This window comes from Vulpes vulpes, chromosome 13 (genome assembly GCF_048418805.1).
Source record: "Vulpes vulpes isolate BD-2025 chromosome 13, VulVul3, whole genome shotgun sequence".
NCBI classification, from domain to species: domain Eukaryota; kingdom Metazoa; phylum Chordata; class Mammalia; order Carnivora; family Canidae; genus Vulpes; species Vulpes vulpes.
Genome location: NC_132792.1, coordinates 2,076,808 through 2,103,987, shown reverse-complemented (window position 1 = coordinate 2,103,987; position 27,180 = coordinate 2,076,808). Strand labels below are relative to the sequence as shown.

General features: G+C 40.6%; 1 protein-coding gene across 7 annotated transcripts in view; it reads right to left on the bottom strand.

The window, feature by feature from the left end:
• TRAPPC9 (trafficking protein particle complex subunit 9) overlaps positions 1-27,180 on the bottom strand; it is a 541,182-nt gene that overhangs the window by 491,924 nt on the left and 22,078 nt on the right. For 5 of the 7 annotated variants that reach the window (XM_072733819.1, XM_025985035.2, XM_072733821.1 and 2 more), the window contains 3 exons: positions 20,965-20,991; positions 7,529-7,650; positions 2,365-2,490 (listed from right to left, as the gene is read on the bottom strand). In XM_072733819.1, coding sequence (XP_072589920.1) covers positions 2,365-2,490; positions 7,529-7,650; positions 20,965-20,991 — 275 coding nt within the window. The remainder of the gene's footprint in view (positions 1-2,364; positions 2,491-7,528; positions 7,651-20,964; positions 20,992-27,180) is intronic. The other 2 variants (XM_072733818.1, XM_072733822.1) reach the window with 1 other exon arrangement.

Below are 27,180 nucleotides of genomic sequence, written 5' to 3'. Positions count from 1 at the left end.
TCCTTTAATGGTTCAAACACTGCAGTTTGGTTTATTTGTTTGTACTGGGTTTACTGGCTTTCCTGTTTTTGTCTCTCCCTTCGGTGTCAGGCTGATGGCTGACAGCTGCCGCTTCTTACTCACTCGGGCTGCCTCCCCATGGGTCTGAGCTGGGGAATCACTGTGACAAGGGGCCAGAGGGGCAGTGAGGTGCTTCCCAGGGGAGGGCATGGAAGCACAGAGCGGCCATATCACCTGCCTAAGGAAGTGAAGCCAGAGGCCCTGTGCTTAAGTGTTATGCTAAAATAGTTATCATTTTATAGATATGGGTATAACACGAAGTATCAAAATATGTAGAAGGATACATACCAACCCAAAGATGTTCATTAGCTCTAATTTTGTTTCTATTTATTTTATTACTATTTTGAAAACTAAGAATGTCTAGTCAATATGGCAAAATGTTAACATGTTAAATCTGGATATAGAGGCCTGAGTGTCTTATTATTTATATTTTTTATATGTACAAAGTATGAAATTATTCTAGTCTCTGTCGAGAGCCCTCCCCCAGCCTCCACCCTCCCTCTCACCCAAGCCACAGGCCCACATACCAAACAGGCTTTCTTTTTATCCACAACTGAATCTAGCCCTTTGGCCCCCAAAGCGTCCTCCTCAGCTTTCCCTCTCAGAGCACAGCATGAGCATCAAGCCAGAGCCTGGGCATGGGTCCAGCTGACCCTCCCACGCAGTCCTCCATTGCTTCCTTTGTTCCACCCACACGTCTTTACAGTCTGACTCCCTCTCTCCCTATGGCAGTCCCACCACTCAGGTGAAAGCATCCATACTGCCCACCCGGCCCCCACATCAGTCCTCTCTACTTGAGACAAATGGGATCATATCGTTCCCATGCCTGTCAGGCCTTTCCTCTAAAGCCCACACGCTCAGAATAAACAGCAAACCCTTCCCCTGGCCAACAAGCCCTCCAGCTCTGACTCGGGCCCCCTCTCTCAAGCTCCCTCTCCAGCCTGTCTCCACGTGGTCTAGTCCCTTCCAGGGAAGGTGCTCTCTCTGATTTCAAACTCACTCTTACTGAGCCATCTTCCTGAAATGCTCGGTTCCCACCTCCTCCTCTCCTGGCTGTCTCCTATCCATCCTAACCATCCCAGCTTGAACCTCACTGCCTCAGACAGCCCCTGACCCCACACCCTCCACCACCAGCAAACTAGCTTAAATCCATTTACCTCTTGCTCTCCATCCCCTTTTCTCTACGCACCCCACCACTGAAGGTCTATCTTTGCTGTGAAACTGCCAGCTCGTGGAGGGCAGAACATACCTTCTCCATTCCTCCTTCCCACCCCCAGCACAGCCTGCGCTCAGCAAACACCTTTGCTGATACAATCACTTGTGTTCTGCTCTCGGCCATGGGTCCTTAAGCAAGCTGCTAAACTTGAGACTTGTTGCCTCATCCATAAAAATCCAAGTTAATTTGCTAAATGTCTCAAATCTTTCTAGAATACCAACTTTGTGATTTTTGCATTAGCAACCTACAACTAAGAGTTCTAATGATTTTATTACAACCAAATCCAGATGCAGACTGAGTAGCACTTATTGAGTGCCTGCTGTGTAACATGAGCTGTACAAAGGACTTTCACAGACTTCCTGTTTCAGAAACCTAATGACCCAGACAGGGTGACAAATGGCAGTCACATCACAACTGATGAGAGTAAGGCAAGAGGCACAGAGCTGCTTCAAGGTCACAAATCTGGAAAAGTGGTTTCTCCAATCAAAAAATGTTAAGGATAGGGGCCCCTGGTGGCTCAGCAGTTGAGCATCTGCCTTTGGCTCAAGGTGTGATCATGGGGTCCTGGGATTGAGTTCTGCATCAGGCTCCCCACAGGGAGCCTGCTTCTCCCTCTACCTGTCTCTGCCTCTCTCTGTGTCTCTCATAAGTAAATAAAGTCTTTAAAAAAAAGGTTAAGGGGGATCCCTGGGTGGTGCAGCGGTTTGGCGCCTGCCTTTGGCCCAGGGCGCGATCCTAGAGACCCGGGATCGAATCCCACATCGGGCTCCCGGTGCATGGAGCCTGCTTCTCCCTCTGCCTGTGTCTCTGTCTCTCTCTCTCTCTCTGTGACTATCATAAATAAATAAAAATTTTTTAAAAAAATAAAAAAAAAAAGGTTAAGGACAGAATAATATGGAATTCTGAAAGTCAAGTATCATAATGTAAAGAAGTAATACAAGTGGCCACATTAACTAGAACATCAAGTTCTGGCTGCAGAGCTTACAAAGTGCCACAGCGAATCCTGGCGCAGAAGTCGGATGGGCTCGTGACCACAGACTCCAAAAGACCTGTGCTAACTCCTCCAGGAGCAGAGGACGTACACCCACCTGTCGAAGATTAATGTAAACCGCGTTCTGGAGAAACTCTGAGGCTTCCATGCTCCGCTTCTGAATGGCGAGGACACGCACAGCCTTGACACACGCTTCTAACTCAATCACTCCAGCATTCTTGTACTGTAGGGTATAAAAGAGGATCCTCGTCAAAAAGAAGGGTAAAGGTTTTCTGCCGTATCATGAAGGTCATACCACAGGGCCTCCCAGGCCCTGCAGGGCACTTCCCCAGGCTAGATGACCTGAGAGCCTCTCCCACATGGGGGGGGGGGGGGGTGTGGAGGTTTGTTTGAGAAAGTCTGTTAAGGAGTCAGCGGAGGTTGGTGGATTGAACCTACAAATACCCATATAAATATGTATGCAATCCTTCAAATAATACAAGCACAGTAGCTGGATATTGTATAAAACTTCAAAATATTGTCAATGGATACTTTGCCTCCATTTCCACTTAGCATCTCTTGCACTCTGAAACACCTGCAGACTCTCATCACCTGCTGAAGTTGTAAATCTATTTGACTTGGTGGTAAACATTCGAGCTCCCTGTATCGTTGTGTGCCCTCCACTGAAGTCCTCCATGTCTTTCTGATTTTCTCTCCAAGTTACTTGGTGTTGCTTCTCAGCTTCGAGATGAAGGACAAACAAAGACAGAGGAAACAGAAAAGGCAGCCAAGGCGAGATACTAAAGCCCAAAGAGGTTAAGTGACTATGAAAATCACACAGTGGCATGATGTGGACCAGAAGCTAGGTCATCTGTACACACAGATGAAAGACAGGCAGAGGACCCTCCTTGCTTGAGTTACAGTGTCTGGGCAGAGTTCTCAATGTTCACCTGCCTTTACCTATGTTCCTGTGGCCTCTCCAGTGACAGACACGACATAAAGGTGGAAAGAAAAGGAGCAAAGAGGTAAATGAAGCAAATGAATAAAAATACAGCCAAAGGCAGGCAAGTCACGCATTTGCTCTACTTGCATCACATACACAAACTTAAGAACTGGTTTCTCCCAGACATTTTTTTAAACACATACTCAACCAGGGAAGGGAAGAGCAATATAAGTGAGCCTGCCGCTGTAGTGTACATTAATACGTACAAATAGTTTACCTTGATCAAAAACTCAGTGCTCCAGGCCTTCATGTCACCATTTGAAAGAGAATATACCTGGGTCTCAAAGAGAGCACACAGCTGGACTCCAGTCACACAGCCAGGAGACACCAGAGGGGAGACTCAAACCCAGCTCTGCGTGACTCCAAGGGTCTGCTCTTTCCACTCTTGGGACTAGAAAACTCATCACCTACAGCCACTGTGCCACCTGCTGCATCCACGGCAGACAAGTCTGGAATCCTTCCTGACGTGGTGCTGCAGGCAGCCAGTAACTTTCAATCAGACCTGGCTGGTGAAGCGGCATCCACCTGCCATGCCCATAGGGCTTTGCCACAGAGGCAGGAGAGCCTGATTCCTTCCCTGCCTTAACCCGGGTTCCTTCTGCTTCTCCAGTCCAAAGGCAGTCACTACATTGCTAGATTTAGTTATACAAGCCACATGACTTCTCTCCATCTGTCTGCCCACCAATAGAACTTAGCTATGATCACTCTGGTAATTTTGGAGACAAGGTTGAAAAGACAGAAAAGAAAGGATTCTGGAAAAAGTATGTAATACTTATAATTTTTAAATAGCCAGTTACAAAATGAATATTAAAACATCAATCTGCCTTTCTATATATCAGCTGTAAGCAGCTCAAGAATATAATGGCAAAAATTCTAATCCACAAAATTATTAAAAACACATAGAGTAACCAGGAATAAACTTAAAAACTATGCTCATGTTCTCCATGAAGACAACTGCAACTGTATTGCGGGACTTAAAATAAGATGTTTAAGTGCAGATATGTTAACATATTCTATAGAGAAAAGTAATTTTATAAAGATATAAGTTCTTCTAAAAATAATTCAAAACTTATTGCAAGCCCCATGAAAATTCCAATCTTTTTTTTTTTTTTTTTTTTGTATCTTGAACATAATATTTCAGTATTCTTTAGGAATAATAAAGTCAAAATACTGGCCAAGAAAATCTGGGATGGGAGGAAGGAATTTAAAAAAAAAAAAGAAGACACACTAACACATTAAATAAACTACAGGAAATAAGATATCATGATGGTAGGGTAAGAAAAGAAATTTGTAGAAAGGAATAAAAAGGTCAGAATTAGACTAAAGTAGGATTTTAAATCAGAGAGAAAAGGTATGAATTCAATAAGTCATGGTAAAACAATCAGACAGTAACCTGGAAAAAATAAATGATATTGCTGTGTCATAACGTACACAAAATAAGCTATAGGTAAGGAGGTAAATATTTTAAAATGCTAACAACAGGGGCATCAGGGTGGCTCAATTAAGCATCCAACTCTTGCTTTGGGCTCAAGCCATGATCTCAAGACCCTAAGACTGAGCCCTGTATCAGGCTCCACACTCAGCACGGAATCTGCTTGGGATTCTCTCCTCTTTCCTCCTCTGCCCCTGCTCATGGGTGCATGCACACTCTCTCTCTCTTTTCAAATAAATAAATTCTTTAAAAATAATAATAATAAAATGCTAACAACAACTAATACAATACTTTCCATGTACTTAACTCTGCCTGTCCTCACTATATCCCTTTGGGAGAGGTACTACTATCATCATCCCCATTTTAGAGATTTAAAAAAAAAAATGAGGAAAGGAATTTTATTCTATTGTTAAGGCATTTCTAAGTATAATACTGAAGCTAAAACCCAAAAGGAAAATATTTACTGTATTAAAAACATGTTTTGCCAACAACCAAAAAGAAAAACTCATGAACAAAATTAAAGGCAAGCAACACAGGACTCCTGGGTGGCTCAGTGGTTGAGCGTCTGCCTTTGGTTCAGGGCGTAATCCTGGAGTTCCAGGATTGAGTCCAGCATCGGGCTCCCTGCATGGAGTCTGCTTCTCCCTCTGCCTGTGTCTCTGCCTCTCTCTGTGTGTCTGTCATGAATAAATAAATAAAATCTTAAAAAAAAAAAGGCAAGCAACATTAGGAAACATATTTGTAATAGACAATGATGAAAGGCAAAAAGCTGATACCCATAATATACAAAGAGCTATAACAAAGCAACAAGAAAAACACCCCACCTTAAATGTATGCAAAGGACACAAACTGGTAATTCACATAAGAAATGTACGTGTTAATAAGCAAAAAAAAAGTTCAGTATCTCACTGGTAATCAAATACAAACAGAAACAATGAAGTTACTTTTACACATCATAGTGGCAAATATACTAAAAAGATATAATAGCTGGTGAGAGCAGACTATTAACCTACTTGCAGGAAAATATGGCAATGTATAAGTAAACTCTAAAAATAACAGTATGCTCTGACCCAAGTCCACTTCTAGGGACTGCCCCATAAATCAATCAATCAATCAATCAACAGTCCAAAAAGATTTCTTATCAGGGCATTTATCATAGCACTATTTACAATTATGGGAAGGAAAATTGAAATGAGATAATATTCAGCAACAGAAAACTGGTTAAATAAATAATTCTATACCTTTTTATTACCTATTGGAGAAGGAATTTGAGGAATAACTTAAAAGCAGCTTATGACTTGAAAGCAAATGTCATATCCAGTGATTAAATTACCAGAAATCTTAACTAAAGGAATAATCAAACAACAACACAAGAATAGGGGCACCTGGGTGGCTCAGTCAGTTGAACATCCAACTCTGGGTTTCAGCTCAGGTCATCATCTCAGGGTCATGGGATGCAGCCCCATGATGGGCTCCACATTCAGGGCAGAATCTGCTTGAGGATTCTCTCTCTTCCTCTCCCTCTGCTCTCCTCCTCACAGTCTCTCTCTCTCTCTTTCTCTCCCCTCTCCCTCTCCCTCTGCTTCCCCCTTGTGCTCACTCTCTCTCAAAGAAAATATTTTTAAAAAAAGAACACAAGAATGTATGAACAAGGATGTTCACTGAAGCACAATTTTTCGAGCAGTGGAAAGTGAGAAGAGCCTAGGTATTCACCCAAAGATGATAATGAGGGGATCCCTGGGTGGCTCAGCAGTTTGGCGCCTGCCTGAGCCCAGGGCATGATCCTGGAGACCCAGGATCAAGTCCCACATGGAGCTTTCTGCGTGGAGCCTGCTTCTCCCTCTGCCTGTGTCTCTGCCTCTCTCCCTCTCTCTGTCTCTTATGAATAAAAAAATAAAATCTTAAAAAAAAAAAAGATGATGAAGCAAATCACAGCCAGCTGTAGGCTCTGTAGGAGCAGGCACCTCATCTGTAGCTACTACCCACTGCCCATGCTGGGCTCATGGCAGTCTCTTATGAAAGGTGTAAATGAATAAATGACTACATCCACATTTCCAAAGACTTTCTACCCTATCTGCAAGAGGGCAAACAGCCTACAGAGGGAAGACATGAAGTACCTCGGAGAGAATGAAGCAAGCAGCAGAATAACACGTAGTACAGCCGCATTTTCCTAAATAAGAGATATACACTCACACGGATGTGTCATAGGCCTCACGGTCGTGAGAGAAATGTACCAGACTGTTCATTCTCATCACTCTTAGAAGTAAGGGCGGGGGAGGCAGGCAGCTCCACCTGCTGCCACTGCCACACCCCTGCACAGCTGGAGTCTCGTTTTCAGTATTTCAGAAAGTATATTTGAAATTTAAATTTTTTTTTAATCCAGAGTAACAAGAACGGTGCATCCAGAAGACGGAATGCTAGACACATCATTAAAAAGCATGCCAGGGAAGATTTAACTACAGAGAGGAACACGTAATGCGCCACATCAGAAATGCAAGTCTCCACACAGTGAGTACAGAATGCTCGCCATGTTTTATGATATCAGCAATATACGTTGACAAAAAGACCAGAAAATAGATACTAAAGTATTTAAATGATTATCTCTGAGCAGTGGGGCTATATGATCGTCTTTTTTCCTCTTTCTCCAAATATTAAATTAAATGTACATTTTTTGAATCAGATATATAAAATATTTTTAGGTCTATAGCATTATGCATTAGTGAATAATACATGAACACTTACAGGACCAAGTAATTGGGAGATACTGTAGTACTTCACAGCGTAAGCCAGGAAGTCCTGGTTAAAACAACACAATTATGTGAGGGGTTTACAAAGCAGTAAAATCACCTTGCTATAATAGGAAATGGCCTCCTTATACTTGTCAATTATGTCCTCAGGACTAAGACAGTTCTTAGCACGTCCGATTTCAGCACTCGTGTCAGGATTTATGCCATTGGTCGTGAGGGCACCTGCAAACCAAAAGAACAAAAGAAATAATCTTTTGCTTTTTCTGTCTTGTATCTTTGTTCGTTTAGAGGGGCACAAATAGGATAAAACTTATTCTCTCCCTGCAGTTTAAATAATAAAGCCGGGGATCTCTGGGTGGCTCAGCAGTTTAGCGCCTTTGGGCCAGGGCGCAATCCTGGAGTCCCGGGATTGAGTCCCACGTCGGGCTCCCGGCATGGAGCCTGCTTCTCTCTCCTCCTGTGCCTCTGCCTCTCTCTCTCTCTCTCTCTCTCTCTCTATCATAAATAAGTAAATAAATAAATCTAAAAATAAATAAATAAATAATAAAGCCATTTTTAAATTCTTCTTAGCTTATATGTTTACTGTAAGACTTACCATCAAAGCACTGATTAAATGATAATTAACTCAGAATAAGTTTTCCTCCCTGTTGAAATCTTAAAGAACATAGGATGCATCATATATGAAAGTAACATGTCTGTAATAACTAGCTCGGCCGTCTTGAAGACAACACAGCCAGCACACACTGCCTCATGGCTCTAAGCTCCGAACGCTAGCAGGAGGCCACACTGTGTCCTCAAATGAAGATAAACTACATGAAAGTGTTTTCCAAACTGTCCAGCATAAAGAAATATAACTGACAAACAAACGCTAGCATTCTGTCTGTGGCTCCCATTTTCTATTTCTGGCCAAACTCTGTCACCAAGCCCAGAAGTGCTGAACTCCGCAGCCATCAGACTCATGTAGGGAAGAGTTCTGGAGAAAATTCCACTTACAGAACATAACCAACTACACATGGAACTCTGAGAGGGGGAAAAAAAAACAGATGAAATAGTTTTTGATTTCATAGAACACAAAAAATACTCCCCTAAGCCTCAGTAACAGGAAAAGCGGTATCCTGCCAAGCCACTTGTTTATCTCCCGGACAAACCACGTCTCCCTGACACCTGCTGGGGGCTCAGACACAAGGCTGCTGCCGATCCTTATAATCCGCGGTGCATCCCACTGCCCGCAACACATGTGCCAGCTCGTCTCCTTCCCTCACTTCTGATGTTGGCCCAATTTTCTCACCTGCTTATTTGGCATTCTATTCTTCTATAAACTGCCTTTAAATGCTTTTGGGAACAAGATAGAAGAATGAGTGGACAGACAGATGGACAGGTGGCAGAGGGGCAAACGGACAGAGTGACTCCAAGAAAAGGGAAACAGAGAAAATCTCCTATGCAAAGCCCTCCTCTCGCTAGGGAAGAGAGAACCACAACAGGGAGCTATGAAGAGGCAGGTGGCTTGGGATCTTGTTTCCTCCAGATTTTGTGAAAATCACAGCAAGGGATGAGAGGATAGAACTATAAATAATAAAAGAAAAGGGCAGGCCTGAAAAAACCTAAAATGTATACCTTTTTAAAGAACAGATTCAAATCATCAAGGCCCAATGACACAATCCTTACAGAACTGAGAGTTCCAACTCCAAGCCACGAGGCATCCCTTCGGAGCAGTGAGAGTTTACACAGAGTGGCTGCAACACCATCAGAGCCAAAGATAACGATTTTGCACGTAGAAGGATTCAGTACGTGTGCTAAGAACTTCTTCCCATGCTCTCCCACACAGCTCCCAGCTGCTCTATGAGGGAGGCCCCTAGTGTACCTCATTCCTGCAGGCGAGGAAAGAAGTCCTAGAGAGGCTAAGTATTCTTACTAGTCTCCAGAATTGCAGACGTAGTTGCTCCACAGTAGGATTTAGACTGGAGCCTATGTTCTTCAGCATCATACTCTTATGCTTTGTGTGTTTTTCATGTGTATAACACATTTGTTTCTGGCTAAAAGACTATTTAGTAAGTGTATAGGCAGTCTTGATTACATCATTGACTTTTAGTCTTTTCCCTTGAAAAAAAGAAGGGAAATATAACATGGGCCAGAGTGAAGTGGGTCCTTCCTTCTTCATGGCATCTCCTCTCATCCAAACAGCACATGATTGAGAAGGCCCCACCCAGGGAGAAGGAGCAAATGCCCCCTCCACTTTTAAAGAATTGGCATCACTGATAAACGACGATTCATTTAAGGATTAACTTACACACCAGTACTGAGGCTGGGAGAAACGACACATGCAACAACCCAGAATAATACAATGTGTTGGAAACTCACACCAGCAGAACTCACCAGAGAGCTTAGTAGGTCACAGTGATTCCATTTCCTTAATAAAAGAACAAGCTCTAAAAAACTAGCATGCAATAGATTCGATCTTTCTTGACATCTACACGTGTCAAGACGTGTTGACAGCCCACGTGTAATGTTAGTGCAAACCAGTGAAACAAAGGAGTCATCAAGACCACAGCCTTGAGTCTACAAACAGGAAAAATCAATGAAACAGGCAGGCTGATGGCCAGGCAGGAGGAAAGGGAGAGAGAGGACACAGTTAAGAAGCGAGGGTAAAGTTCAGTAAGCAACATCCTCACACCAGTTCTCAGGCATCCATCCAACAATCATTCATTCATTCAAGAGATAGGTACAGAGCCACAGAGTCCTCTTCTGTGCAAGACTGCATACAAGGCACAAACCAGAAAGGCAACACACATGGAAATTAAACAGATATAAGAGAGCACAAAGCAGAGACAGAGAAGCAACAGGGTTCAGATACGGCAGGTGTCCACTGTGTGGCAGCGGTCCCAGCAGCAGCTGCCACGCCGGCAGCACAATGAGTCAATGACATCCACTGTCCTACCGAGAAACAAAAACCCTGCAACCAGGCACCCCCCGCCCCATCTGCAGAGGGCCCACAAGAAAGACAGTGCTGCTGACGGGTAAAGATGTTAAACCGGGAGCCTCACAGACTGGGGCAGAGATGGAATTTTCAATGAACAATACTAGACACCTAGACAGCCATTTGGAAGAAGATCAAAATAGACTCATACCTCACACCAAACACATCGATAAACTCCAAATGATCTAGGATCTAAATGTAAAACAGAAAACCATAAAATAAGTTCAAGTAACATGGATTTATTCCTCTAAAACCTGGATATAGGAAAAGGCTCTATAACTATGATGCAAATCCAAGTACAGTTTTAAAAACGGATAAATTATGTAAAAATACAGCAAAAAATACCACAAAGCCAAAATATAAATAATCTGAGAGAAAAATTTTTACAATATATATCACAAAGGGCTAAGAGCTCTAAAATATAAAGAAGTCATAAAAATTGAGAAAAAGCTAAAATCCAATAGAAAAAATGAGCAAAAATTATGAGGCAGATAATTAAGAAAAAAATATATATATATATATAAAGATGGTCCTTGCCAATTAAAAAGATGTTGAATATCACCTATAGTATATCTAGTTGGTCAAAATGTAAAAGCACAATAACAAGCTGTTAACAAACCTATACAGAAAAGGCACCCTGGTGCACTGCTCCTGTGAATGCAAGATGGATGACCTTTACAGAGAGAAATTTGGTAAAATCTAACAAAAGTGTGTCTATGTGTTTCTCTTTTTAACCTTTTGACCCAGGAACTCCATTTCTAGGAATTTATGCTGAAGAAACAACATCAATAACACAGAAATACATATATATGAGGTTATTCACTGCAGCATCAATTGTAATTACAAAACAACAGGAATCAAAATGCCCATGCAGAGAAGACTGGTGAACAGAATATGGCACATACACACATATGGTGTGCTACATACCCGTGAAAATGGTGCAGGGGAGGTCCCCATAACCTGAGAGGGATCAATTTCTAGGATATGCTGGCAAACATGACAGAACAAAGTCAAATATAAAAGAACATATCTAATATGCTACCTTTTGCACAAGAAAAAGAAATAAGAACATCTATCTGGTTTTTCCCGACAATGAACAAGCAAACAACCCCACCAGAGTAAAAAACCAGGAACAGATTAGATTAGTCACCTACGAAGGTAGATGGAAATGAGAGGGGTAAGAGAAGCAGTGGCCCTTCTCTGGGTATGACTTTTTGTACAGCTTTGACTTTTGGAACCATTCTCATGTTCTGTATAATAGTTAAAAAAAAAAATCAGTCAATCAAGATGGGGGAACCTTGAATGGCCATACAAACAGAACCAATAAGCCTAACTACATTTCAAATAACATAATTACCTTGACAGAGAAGATTAAAGAACAAACCCAATCAACTTCTAATCATAGTACCTTGTATATTTATCCCCAGTATAAAGATAAAAAGAGCACAAACAATTCTTAAATTCTACTTAAAGCTCTGTTTTTATAGTGACATTGCTTGTTAATTGATTCTATATACTCTAAGACTGAGAAAATGAATAAATATGTTAATAATGCCAGGAGCCAGATTTCTCACTATTAGAGAAGGAAGATATAAATACAACAGAGGGAAAGACTAGAAATACCCCTCAGGTTTGGGATTGGAATTAGAGATAACAGGGTATGAACTCCAGAACACTATGAACTTCTCAAAGGGCCTAGAAGCAATAGCAGATTTAGTGCCAGATTTTGCTTTCTAAATACCATTTGCCAACAAAAGGAACTAGAATACCAGAAAAGGACGTCTGATTTCAAAGCTGGGACAGGGAAAGTACAAAATGAACATAAATATCTCCACCCAGAAAGTAAAGAAATGCTCAAAAATGGATGAGGAACATACCAAAGGATACCAGGGCCAGCTTGTAGAGCGCCCACTGGCCCAATCTAGCCAATGGGCTGCAAAATAAAGAATGAGAGCAAAGGATAAAAACCCACTGAATAAAATGAAGATCTGTAAGTCCACAGTAATGATGGATGGATGGGAAGAGGGAAGGAGGCAGAGAGAAGGATGGGAAAGCTCTTACGTGCACAAGAATGCTAACCTGTAAATGGATAAGGACTGATGAAGTTAGACGATCAGCTTTTGGCAACCATCAATTGACTCAGGTAGAAATCTTCCTTGAATGCCAAATCTAGTAGGTAAGAGTTTGATGAGAAACAGGATATTTACATGGTCTCAAAGTATTTTCCCACAAATTACTTATTACAAAAAGGAATACAGTTAAGTTTACACGGAAGAAAGCCAGCCTACTCCACTTCAGCCAAAAATCAAAGTTATGGCCAATAATGGGACAAACCAGCCTCACGTGCTTCCTGATATAATGCACAGCTTCCCTTATTCTGCATCTGCCACTCTAGCAAAATGCATAACATCATAATCATGAAGCAACTGCAGGGAAACCCAAGCTGAGGATCACTCTATAAAATAAATAGTTGGTATTCTTCAGAAATATCGGCATCACAAAAGACACAGGGAAGCTGAGAAACTATACCAGATTAAATATTACTAAACAATGTGGAAACTAAAAGCAATGTGTGATCCTGAGCTGGATCCTAGTTCTAGAAATAGAACTGCTGCACTGAGGCACTTAGTAGAATTGAAGAGATAAAGGTATTCTATCAGTTTTAAATTTCCTGATTTTAATCACCATACTATGTAAATGATCTCATCCTTAGGAAACACACACTTAGGTGTTCAGGGAAGGGGCCTCTGGTCTTTAACCTACTCTCAAATGGCCCTAAAAACTGTATGTAAATACACAGAGTTCAAATAATAAAGCAAATGATACATGATGGATCTGGATGAAGAATATACCAGAGTTCTTTACACCATTCTTGAAGCTTGAATTTTTTGGAAGTTTAAAGTTATTTAAAACCAAAAGTTTAAAAAAATTAAAATTCTGGTAAACTCAATCACGGAACAAGTCTATTAAAAATAGGATGTGGGGGAGCGGCGCACCTGGGTGACTCAGTGATTGAGCATCTGCCTTTGGCTCACGGTGTGATCCCAGGGTCCTGGGATCGAGACCCGCATCGGGCTCCCTGCATGGAGCCTGCTTCTCCCTCTGCCTGTGTCTCTGTTTCTGTGTGTCTCTCATGAATAAATAAAAATTTAAAAAAAAAAAAAAAGGATATATGGGCACCTGGCTGGCTCAGTCAGTAGAGCATGTAACTCTTCATCTCAGGGTCATGATTTCAAGCCCCACACTGGGCATAGAGGTTACTTGAAAATACATATGCATACATACATAAATCCTAAAAACATCTTAATTTAAACAAACAAATAATATGTGTTTTCATAAATATAAGTACTCTGAAATATACACATTTGGGAATACAGATTAAATTGGACTAATACAGATTAAATTGGACAGACTAAGATCATAAGCCACAAGCAGAATAGTCATTCTTTCACTCAAAACACACACTGTGTTCCTTCAGCAAGCCAGCCACTGGGCTAGGCAATGAGAATGTGGTATCACAGCAGTACACAGTACAATGAAAAAGCCACCATAGAGGGGATCCCTGGGTGGCTCAGCAGTTTAGCGCCTGACTTTGGCCCAGGGCGCGATCCTGGAGTCCCGGGATCAAGTCCCACATCGGGCTCCTGGCATGGAGCCTGCTTCTCCCTCCTCCTGTGTCTCTGCCTCTCTCTCTCTCTCTCTCTGTATCGTAAATAAATAAATAAATCTTAAAAAAAAAAAAAAGCCACCATAGGGGCACTATGATGAAAGTGACATCATGAAAGCTGCCACACTCTTCATCATGAATCAAGTCTAGCATAGGGGTCTAATTTCCTTTCCCTGAAAAAATTAAAACCCTGGAATACAATTGGAGCTATACCATCAAAAGAATTAGAGAGAAAGTGACTCAGGAAGAAATATTGAGGGAGTTGTGGTTTTTAAGCCAGCTAAAAGAAGTTGGAGGAAACATGGTAAAAATCCTACAGCAGAAATAAAGTAATAACAGGAGACTTTAAAAACAAAGAGAGGGCAGCCCTGGTGGCGCAGCGGTTTAGCGCCGCCTGCAGCCCGGGGTGTGATCCTGGAGACCCGGGATCGAGTCCCACATCGGGCTTCCTGCACGGAGCCTGCTTCTCCCTCTGCCTGTGTCTCTGCCTCTCTCTCACTCTCTGACTGAATAAATAAATAAATCTTTAAAAAAAAAAAAAAAACAAAGAGAACTAGCAGACATCTAAGAACATTCTACCCAATGAGAGCAGAAAACATATTCTTCACAAACACGTATACATGGAACATTCTCCAGGAGAGACAACATGCTAGATCATACAAGATATCCCAGTAAATTTAAATGAACTGAAATCACACAAAGTATGATCTCTAACTGCAACAGAATTATATTAGAAATCAACAACAGGTGGAAATTTGGGGAATTCACAAATATTTGCAAATTAAATAGCACACATCTAAATAGCCGATGTGTCAAAGAAGAAATGACAAGGGAAATTAGAAAATAATTTGAGCCAAATGAAAACAAAAACACAATATATCAAAAATGGGATGCAGTAAAAGCTGTGGTTGGAGGGAAATTTATAGCTACAAATACCTCTTAAAAAGAGAAAAAGATCTCAAGTCAACAACCCAAGAAACTACAAAAAGTAACTGCAAACTAAAATCAAAGCAAGGGAAGAAAATAATAAAGACTATTATCTTTATTCTCAAAAATAAATAAAATAGATAATTTTAAAAATAGAGAAAAATCTACAAAACTAAAAGCTGGTTCCTTAAAAAAGATCAGTGAAATTGACAAAATGCCCCCAAAAAAGGACAGAAGAGTCACATTACTAAAATCAGGGCTGAAAGAGGGTGTCTGGCTGGCTCAGTCAGAAGAGCATTTGACTCTTGATCTCAGGGCTGTGAGTCTGAGCCCCACGTTGGATGTAGAGATTACATACATACACACATACATACACAAACAAACTAACTTAAAAAATAAAAAATAAAATAAAATAAAGGCTGAAAGAACAGATATTACTACCAATATTAAAAATTAAAAAGGATTATTGGAACACCTGGGTGGATCAGCAGTTGAGTGGCTGCCTTCTAATCTGGGCCTGATCCCAGGGTTCCGGGATCATATCCCATTATCGGGCTCCCCACAGGGAGCCTGCTTCTCCCTTTGCCTGTGTCTCTGCCTCTCTTTCTGTGTCTCTCAATAAAATTAATAAAATCTTAAAAAAAAAAAAAAAGAACTTAAAAGTACAAAAACAGGGGATCCCTGGGTGGCGCAGCAGTTTGGTGCCTGCTTTTGGCCCAGGGCGCTATCCTGAAGACCCGGGATCGAATCCCACGTCGGGCTCCTGGTGCATGGAGCCTGCTTCTCCCTCTGCCTGTGTCTCTGCCTCTCTCTCTCTCTCTCTCTCTCTCTCTCTCTGTGACTATCATAAATAAATAAAAATTTAAAAATAAATAAATAAATAAATAAATAAATAAATAAATAATAAATAAAAGTACAAAAACATGAAGTTTCTATGGGAGATTTACACAACATATTAAAACAAATTCATTTTCAAAATTCTAATTGAACAATAAAAACTCAAGAAATGAAAGAAAATCCTATTTCATAAACAACTTCAAATATATGGAGAGGAAAGGCCTGGAAATCACAATTCCTGTAACTCTGACACTAACTCAGTATAATGAGAGGAAAATCTTTACCTAGGAAACAGTGGAATTCTGAGCCTAAGACAGGTTAAACTCGGCACAAACTGCACTAGACAAAGTGATGATTTTTTAAATAGAATTCTAAAGTTAGAACATTGCTGAAAAGCTACAGAAATGTTCCAAAAAAACAGATAGAAATAGAGAGGAAGTCTATCCCCATGTGCATACAAATGCAAGCTTATTTTTGTTTACCCACAGCACTAATTACTTTAACAGAGGCAGAATATTTTAATTAAGACAAATAATCAATATTACACTTCTCTTGTCAAGTCTGGTTAATGAATTTACTCTGCTATGTAACCATAAAATGTCTAGGATAGATCTAAAATTAGTGAAAATAGCTTTGTATGGCTTGTGGAACTCTTCTCAAAGTTCCAGGCTTTTAAAACAGATCTGAGAAGTATTTCTATATTATCTTTCCCTTGTGAAACAAACAACAGATATTGCTGTCAAAACTTTGTTACTACAGATGATGATACACAATCACTGTGTTCTAACTAATATGCTGGACAAAAGGCACTATCTAGACACTGTAAGCAAATAAAATGGATATAAGAAAGACAATGACCCTATTCTGAGAGACTGACAATCTATTTCAAATGAAATCAACCAAATGCTTTCTTTGAATGTTCTGTAGTCATGACTCTACTTTTAGTGTGATGAACAGAAAAGCTTTAAGCATGACTTTCTTGGGTCAATTACAACAACAATCATCACTGGAAAGTAATGAGTAATGCGGAAATTCATTGATAGCAATGCTTCAACCTACATTACACCTAAATAAACCTACACCAAGTTCTGCAAGGTAAAAAAGAGATGAGGTCCCGATGAGAAGAAAAAAAAAACATAGTAAGAAAAATAGGCAAAGAGTTTTGAATAAATAATTCCTATAGAAAGGAAGAGAGTATGGTGGTTAAGAGAATAGATGCTGGAGACAAACTCATGGGTTTAAATCCCCACATCACCACTTACTTGCCATGACTTGAGCAAGTCAATGAATGTTTCTGCATCTCAATTTCCTCATCCATAAACTAGGGACAACAACAGTGACTATTTCCTAAAATTTTTGTAAGAATGAAGTTGCTTTATATGTAAAGTTTACATACAACACCTTAGATCTTAGATATGACACCAAAAGCACGAGCAATTAAGAAAACACAGAAAAACTGGACTTAACAAAACTTAAAACATCTCTGCTTCAAAGGTCACCGTCAAGAAAGTGAAAAGACAACACATAGGAGAAAAATTTTTAAAATAATATATCAGATAGGGAAGCTATATCCAGAACATAAAAAGATCTGTTACAACTCAGTAAGAAAAAGACAAATAACCCAAGTAAAAAAATGGTTTGTAAAGGATCTGAATAGACATTTTTCCAAAGAAAATATACAAATGGTCAATAAGCACAATGAGAAGATGTTCAGCATCATTAGCTCCAAGGGAAAAACGAATCACAGCTACAATGAGATACCACTTCACACTCAGTAAAATGACTACACTCAACAAGATAATAACGGGTGTTGGCGAGGATACAGAGAAATTGGAACTCTCACACACTGCTGATGAGAATATAAAATGGTACAACCACTCTGGAGAACAATCTGGCAGTTCCTCAAAAAGTTAAACACTGAGTTACTATATGACCCAGCAATTCCATTTACTAGGCTTATGACCCAGCAATTTCATTTACTAGGCTTATACATAAGAGAACTAAAAACATATGTCCACACAAAAACTTGTATGTTAAATGTTCATAGCACCATTACCAATGATAGCTAAAAAGCAGAAACAACCCAAACGCCCAACAACTGATGAAAGGGTAAACAAAAAGTGGTCTATCCATATAGAATAATATTACCAGCAGTAAAAAAAGAAGTATTGAATCATGCCCCAACATAGATGAATCCTGAAAACATTATGTTAAGTGAAAAGAGTCACAAAAGACCACATTGTTGTATGATTCCACATATAGGAAATGTTCAGAACAGGTAAGTCCATAAATAGATGAGTGACTGCCTGAGACTGAATGAGGAGTTATTGTTACGGGGCATGGGACTTCCTGATGGGGTATGAAATGTCCTAAGATTGACTGTGGTGATGTATGCACAACTCTGGAAATATAGTAAAAACCATGTAATTGTATAAAGGGGTAAACTGTATTAAAACTGTTAAAGAAAAAAAGCACCTTAGAACAGTGCCTTCACACAATAACTGCAAATTGCTTATTTTTATTTTAGGCAGAAGGAAATCCCTTCAACATGAAAATGGGAAAGCAAATTTGAATTAACTGAAATTGGCCAAAAGATCATTTCACTTGAAACAGTTGCTGAATGGACAGGACATATTCAGAAGTAACAAGAAATAAAACAGTTCAACACCACAAAGCATTCTGTTTCAAATGTAGATCAGAAGCCTAGCTGCTAGTAATGACTAGAGGAGACACTTGGTTCTTAAACATTGGGGCAAGCCCCCAAAGACTATCAAACTCTTTTCCTTCCGGCCTTCAAAATAGTTGTAGGAAAAGTGAGCAGGAAAAAAAAAAAAATCTGAAAGAGGCTGCTTCAAATAGTATATCTGAATAGTATATTTGGATTTCAAAAATTAAATGGAAGTGATGTAGTTTTGTCATAACTTCATGTGGTTTTCTAGGGAGCTAAACGATTTTATAACCTTGGAGAAAATGTTCACTGTTCAGATTTAGAGACTAAGGAGAACCATACCACTTTGCTTCTAGGAGTTATGGAGTGATTCCCTACCAACATATTTGTCAGGGTTTAAAAAGCAGAAAAGAAACTGTTGCAGAGGAAAATTTTTCCTCTACTCTTCAAATGTTCTTCTGGATGGTCCAAGATTTAAATTGACATGACACAAATTAACAGAAAATCCCATTTAATTTCATACATTTGGGAACCCCACATACATGAGAGGTAGTACAAAGACAGATAAAATGAGGGATCTATGTCCCCTGAACCAAGGAATGGGATAGGTCTGAGGTTTTAAAGGGGAGGGCCACAATTCACAGGGCAATAAGAAGAAAAGCACATGTTTGGTAATTAGATACATGCCCTGCATACAGATGGGTCATTCAAATAAAATTTATCTCCACTAATAACTCTTATTCTGGGAAAGATACCAAACTGAGATTCTTCTAGGTCACTGAGAGGGACAAAAGTTTCTCTTGATCCCACAGAGTTTCAGTTGTCTTCAGCTCAAAAGAGTCCACATGTCAAAAGAGGCACAGTTTGGGGAGACTTGCTCTGAACTCCCTCAAGACCAAGACCTGAAAGATCAGACCTTTGTAAGTGAGGAAGAGGCTGTGGTCAGCCCTGGCACCAAAGCCCCCCCCCTCCCCATGAGCAGAGGCCAGAAGGCACAAGTGGCAGGAACTGGAAGGTACAGGGAGAACAGAACCTCAATGTTCTACTTGCTCTCCCTCGAGAACAAAGATCAAGTCCCTGTTTTTTTAATTTGGAACAGCTACAGAAGATGCCCTTAGACACTCAATGCTGGTTTCCAGGTCCTTTCCTGCCAGCTTCAACCTATACAGCAGGATCCCCACACATCCCCATGAAACAAAGCCCGCAGACCACGCCCAGTACTCTAAACTCAGTTTCATCTCCATTCAACCGTATTTTGAAAAGTTTCAGAAATAAAAAAGATGCTTTTTTTTTTATCTCAACAAACGACTGATTTCCTGATAGCCCAAAGCTACTTCTACTTGGTGTAAACATCTATCTAATTCTCCTGCAAGTAGTGGTCACCACACTAAAATTCAGTAACTTTCCATCAGGCATAACTAGTCAGATTGGGCTCAGCAACTTCTACTGGCCAAATACCAATGCTTCCAACATCGATTTAATTGTTCATCTCTTTCAGCTGGGGGAAGGGGGTGTCCTTCAGTTCTTCAGCCCATCCCCAAGTTATTTTCTCATCACCAATTCAAGTCTCCTGAAAATAAAACAAAGCCATCTGTTTTCTTTCTTCTATACATTCCATAAACCCTAATAGGAAACTAGCACCACTGTATGTCAATTATATCTCAATAAACTAAGGGAGAAAATCAAAAGAAAGGAAGAAAAGAAAAGGAAGGAATGAACTATCACAAAACATCAGTTTAGAGGAAGAATTTGACACAGATGTTAGAAGAAAAAACTCCAAACCTGAAGCAATTTCATTTAAGAATGGAGATACACGATGAGATGAAAGTAAATGCACTGGTCACAAAGCACTTATTAATGTGACTATCTGGTTTCTATTCTTCAAAAGAAGAAAGGTTTTCATTTCTTTTTTATTTACCTTTTTTCATTGATTCTAATTAACCCAGAAAATAACAGAGCTCATTATGAAATAATTAGGCACTGCAACAAAAGAGATTTTGCTATATTAATTACAGAAATTAAGAAAGGAAAACCCACCTCTGGAAAACATACAAAATTCCTTTCTGTTAAGAACACATATACAAAATACAGTAAAGAATTCAAATTCATATTGAGAGGGCATAAACCACAAAATCAGAGAGGTCATTACTATGAACAAATTCAAAATTAACTGGACAAGCATGCTCAATGCATTCAAAGAATTTTAAATCATTGCAAATCATTCACTTAACCATGCTGGAAGAAGAATTTCCCTCTTCAACAGACAACATAAATCAACAGGGTGCCCCATCAAACAAGGACTAAACAATAATCAGGTTTTTAACAGTTCTGATTTAAAGTTACTTAAATCAGAATGTTCCAAAGATCACAATCCAGAAATTTTAACCATTCATTCACACCACCATGAAACAAGCACTTAAAAAAAAAAAGAACCAAAAGAAACTAAGCACATAGATCATGTACCTGGATCAATGAGAACTTCTTGTGCCCCTGGAAGAAAGAACAGATTATGGTCTTTTATTTGAAAAACAAAACTTCTTTCAAAGACAACTACTAATCACATTTCATGATTCACATCGCCTTGCAAAGTCTGAGGCACTTGTATCTGATCAGAAATGCAATTCTGAGTGACAGTATGTCACACGTTCAGTGCCTTTTTGCTTTAGAAGGAACGAAAGAACAGCTGCCATTACTAGTACTCTAAACAAACTGTGGAGGGCCTCTTGACTCCTGCCCTCCCACCCTCCAAGCGCATGTTCCTCCACTCTCCTTAATCAATTGCTTATTCCCACAGCTAAGCCAAATGACAAAGGAATAGTAATTTGTTTGTGCAAATATATGCCCACAGCTTGGAATGAGGGCAAAGTTACTGGCAGGTCATACGGAATTTAGCTCCACTCTCCTGAAATCTCACACTAACACACACTAAGTGAATTACTGGATGCTTCACAAACTAAGGATTTCCAACTTTTAGAAGGTACAATACAAAACAGTTAAATTCATTATTATCAAGAAGCTCTGAAAACCTCAATCATCTGCTAAATGACCCAAATATCAATGAGATCCAATTAGCCTTCTCTGTAGAGCATAATTTCCCATGATGGCAAAACACACCTTAAAAAGTACTGGTTCCAAGACTTGTGTTTATCATTAGTTAGGATCATTTTTAAGCATGTTAGCAAGATTCAAAAAGGTATGTCCCAATGATAGGCATTCTTATTGAAATAGCATATTTATAGAGAGAATAAGTCCCATAATCCTATTTATGAGCTATTTTCTGCATTGCAATGTCTATATTTAAAGGCAGACCAAAAAAATCACTGTAACACAGAAGCTGTGAGTATAATAAACAAACAGGTGCTTTCTATTGAATACCAACTACACGCCACGCAGAATGCTTGAGAGCCACTGCGTGTGATCCTCAGAGCAGCCCTGCGTAGACAGGGATGATTAAGCCGCACCACTGATGAGACCAGTCAGAGGAGCCAGGAACACCCCACCATTACACTGCCATGCCGCCATGCCCTGTGACAGAGTGGATAGATCTGCCCCGAGGGGACATTCAGCTGTGTGGACCTTGGAGAATTTGGGGTTTCCAGATAACCCTAGAAACTTTCTGTTCAGTGAAAAACCTGGTCAAACATACTACACAGTGCCGCATCTGTGAAATAAGGAATGTGACTGGAACTTTTTTCTGCCTCTGCTCAGAGTCATTATCATCATCATCAATTATCTGACCTCTCAGCACATCTAGTGATGAACTGGGCCCCATACCAAGTGCACTCCGATTGCAGAGCTTTTAAAGTTCTCTTATTCAATGTGTAAAAATCTTTGTCTCGTGTCTCACACAGGCAGCCGACTATCACTTCTCACTGGTGTGGACGGACTGCCTGAAACAACCCTCCTCTGCCTTTTAAATTCCCTTCATCTAATCCAATAGGAGTCGGTAAGCCACATGGCCCAGATAGTTTTTTCAAACAGAAAAGGAAAAGCTCAGCTGCCAAAAATGGACAGCTTTTTACCAAATGGACTTTAACATCTAATTAGACTTCCTGGCAGCCTTTTATTAGCTCATTTCTAGGCACTTAATAGTTTCTGATTGGGAAGAGGAGCACATGTACTTTGCTGTCCGTTATCTGGCCTACTCAGGAGGCCTCTTGTCTTAGTGTATGAGGGGTGGGGGAAATAATGGGTGCTGTCTGAAGAAATCACACAGTGGCAGAAAGGGTGTCCTCCAGCCAGGTCTCTAAGGGGTGAAGTACCTTGACGTGCTCAGAAATTTGATTATCGGCATCACCAGGCTCCAATGGACTGATTTTCACATTAACCAATACCAGAAGACTAATAATATAAGAAAAGTGGAGGTTGAACTTATCAATGAAATAGAAGGCATAATTATCAGTCAGACCAAAATATCATAGTTCAAAAATCAGCACAAAAATTTCTCCTCAAAGGCCCAATCTCAGGCAGGAGGTTATGCGGTGAGCACGCACACAGCAGAGCTGGAAGGGGTTTTCCTAGGTTACCTGGGACGACATTTCTGTTACAGAGACAGACCTGCTGCGTAGATGAGCGATCAAGGCTGATCATGGTGCCTCTCACAGACAGGAGCCAAGACAAAATGGTCAACTCCCATGTAACTCTCCCTCTGCCACCTTTTCTAGGCTGGCTGAGCCCTGACTCATGGATAGATGACCCTCGTGGGTCTACAGACAGGATGGCACCCCCAATCGCCTGAAGCCAATCTCTGGGAGCCAAACCACACTGCCAGGGTTTAGACCCCTGCTCTGACACCTGCTAACTCTGTGAGTTTGGTCAGGTTGCTTACACTGTGCCTCAATTTCCACATCTGCAAAATAGGGACAATAATCAAGGCTATCCTGCTGGGTTGCTGTGAGGATGAAGGGATTACACCAATTTATGTAAAGTGCTGAGAATCATGTGTAGCACGTTCTAAGTGATAAACAAATGGTAACTATTAAGGTGATTTCACAAACCTCTCTTCTAATCATCTTTCCTACTTCCTTGTTTTCCCATTTACAAGTTCTTGTGGAGCACCCTTCTGCTCCACCCCATAACTTGTGGAAAGTAGGGGGAAGGGGCCCCTTCCTACCCACTCCTCTGGTTTCCATGAGGAGGGCTCTCCCCAAAACACTCCTGACCGTGTGCCCCGATTTGTCCTCCTCACTCAAGTGGCATGATTTCCAACTTCAGGACGTTTGGGAGGTGAGCTGCATATGGGAAACCCTCCTCTTTCCCTGGGTGCTGGCCCAGTGCAGGGTGCTTGGCTTCCTACACTCTGAAGACAGGGGCAGGTCCTCTCCTGGGAAGGCCTGCTGCAGCCCAGAGCCCCCTGGGATGAGCGAGTCTCTCCAGCTTTGAATATAGTATGACTTGCCCATTTTCCTGCATCCCTAAAGTTCATGGAGAATGGGGCTTTATCAGTAATAAAGGGGCCATTTGTCTCCACCTGCCTCCTCTTCCATCTTATCTCCCAGTTGGCTGGTGGAGAAAATAGGAGTGCAATGATTGGGCCCCCTTTAGCCCTAACATAGGCTAATGGACAAAAAGTTCTGTGACTTCAGATAGGTCAGGGTGACCACATAACGGCCCTATCTCTGTGCTGCTGTGAAAGCATGAGTGCAGGAACTGCTGACCCTCCTCAAATAGCTCACTCATTTCTTAACTGCATCTTTCTTCATAAAACCATCATTTCATATTTTAAACCCTTAGTAATCCCCAAAGACTATAAAATGATGGCTCTGTGCAGAATAATAGCTGAAGTTCATGAGCTCTTTTATGAGATAACCACTGTGCTAAACACTTTACATAATTTCTCTCTGATCCTCACAATTCTCCAAAGCAGACATGAGCACCCTTGTTTTTCAGATGAGGAGAAAACTCAGAAAGTATTGACTCAAGTTCACACGGCTAAATGGCAGCATGCACACTCATACCCAAGTCAAAACATAAGGCTTGGGCAGCCCCGGTGGTGCAGCGGTTTGGCGCAGCCTGCAGTCCCTGGAGACCCGGGATTGAGTCCCACGTTGGGCTCCCTGCATGGAGCCTGCTTCTCCCTCTGCCTGTGTCTCTGCCTCTGTGTGTGTGTGTGTGTCTATGAATAAATAAATAAGATCTTTAAAATAAAAAAATAAAATAAAATAAAACATGAGGCTTGGTCCCTGCAACCAAATCACCTCCTCACTGATGAGCAATCGGGGAACTCACAGTTCTTCAGACTCAAGGCACTCCAGAGACTGTTTCTACTCTTTTATGAAATCATGGCTGACTGGTTTATTATATTGGAAGAAAAGTCCAATTTCATCATTGTTCACGCAGCACACCTGAAATTTTCACACTGAGATGACAAGAAAAATAAGATATAACTGGAACACCAAGACATAATGGACAGTGTACTATTCTGAAGCATTAAACAAAACAAAACAAAACAAAAAACAAATTAAAGGAACGCTGGTTAAGTCTTTCACAAACAGGAAAATTAAGACTTTTCGAAGGTACAACAGCGCCACCTATGGCCACAGAAAATCTTTCCAAGTTGCTGGAAAAGGTGCAACAAAAATTGCCTGCATGCTAAGAAAAGATCAGTAAGGTTTATAAAAATAGGATGCTCGGAGACCTTACTAAAAGCTGAGCTAGCACATACAAAATTCTGCTGTAGGAAAGGGATGGTATTCAGCACTTAATGTGGAATCTTAAACAAGACATAGGCTCATGGAAACGAACCCTAATGAGAAGGGATCTTGGGTGTCTGGTCCAACCTCTTCATTCTCAGGGAGACTGAAACCCAGGGAATCGTCCTTCCACCCTCAGTAGCAAAGCTTACTCCGAGTCCTGGCATCTTGCACTATACCAAAACCTAGCAGAGTTCTACGAGCCTGTATGCATAAAAGCCACATCTGTGTTTTTCTAATAGTAGGTACTCTAGGTGTCCTGCAAAATACTTCCGAAAGGGCCAGTAAGTATAAATCATACAACTGTGTTGAAATACAAAAATGTTTATTTACATAGTAAAACAGCATGAATTCCCCTCTTTTATTCTATTTTTAAAAAGTGACAATGTCAGGATGCCTGGATGGCTCAGTGACTGAGCATCTGCCTTTGGCTCAGGGTGTGATCCTGGGGTCCTGGGATCAAGTCCAGCACTGGGCTTCCCCACAGGGAGTCTGCTTCTCCCTCTGCATGTGTCTCTGCCTCTCTCTGTGTGTCTCTCATGAATAAATAGTCTTTAAAAAAAAAAAGTAACAATGTCAAATCAACATTTTGACATTTTTAACCTATTAAGAGTGCAGAAAAAAAGCAAAATTTTCTTCACTCACAAAAGAGATAAGTTTATTCCCTGAAAACAGCTCAACATCAGTTTTTTGTAATATATTGGCTATTACCAAATTCCTAGTAATTTAAAGGTTACTTTTAGTGGATGATTACATGGCGATATGAACTCCGAATTGTAAAAATATACATCTGTACAAAAAAATCAAGTTATCTAGCTCAAGGCAATTTGGCTGGTCCCCATCTTACTAGAATGAAACCAATCTCATCAAAACTTCATACTGCACTGAAGAATGTCACTGTACCCATATCACTTTAAATCATATTCATATTATCATATGCATAAACGTACTGAACATGCATCAGAAACAAACCACTCTGTTCAGTATACAAAGCTGATACTTCTAAATAATCTATGGTATTTGTGACAGCAAATGTTTCCTGAGCACCTCTTAGGTGCTCTGTAGACAAGGTGGCAAATTCTCACAATCACATAAATTAAGCAACATTATTCAAATTCCACAAATGAGAGGAAATATACTTGGGCCATAAAAAGCAAGTCTGACAAGTCCCAAGTCCCATAAAACCTACATAATCATCATTGGAAAGAAAGGAATCTAGATTGTTACTTTCTCTCAACATTCACTAACTTAATCTTTTCTTCCATACTCATGACTACATAAAACCAATTCAGTCTTTATAACTTTCTCTCCCAACAAGCATCACCAGAGAAAAACAAGTACTAAATCATTAGCAACCGCTGGATTTTCAAAGCCCACTTCTCTTTTGCACTGTCATCATTTTAATGTTTCATTTTTAGTGCTTACAGAGTTAAAACTAAAATACTAACTTTCTACGTTGTTGGCTGAGACTAAATCAACTGTGAGAGCATATAATTTCAATCTATGGCCCTCCAGCTCATAGTCTCACTGACATCTCTTCTTTTAAGGTCACATGAGGCTGAGATCCCTAAAGTCTGGGATTGATTAACTCACCAATGTTCAGAAAACCAGCCAGAGGGAGGCCAGTTAGTGCAGCAACAGAGCACATGCCGCACAGTCAAACCAGCCTGGGCCCCAGCCCTGAGTCGGCCCCCACCAGCTGCATGAGAGGGGGCCAGGGACCCATCTCTTTCAGCCTCAATTCTTCACCTGCACAAAGGGACACTGATGCACCCTCCCACACCTGCCCAGGGGTAGGACGCAAGGAGAGCAAGGAGCACAGCCACTGGCTATGCAGGTGCTCAATAATTTCATGGCTATCGTGATAATACTAATGATGGTGATAATTAATAAGCTAAAACAGACAAAAGAGTAGAAGTAACCACAAAGAAGAAACATCTACAGGTCAAAAAGCATTTCTTTTCAGATTGCCTGCAGAATATCCTAT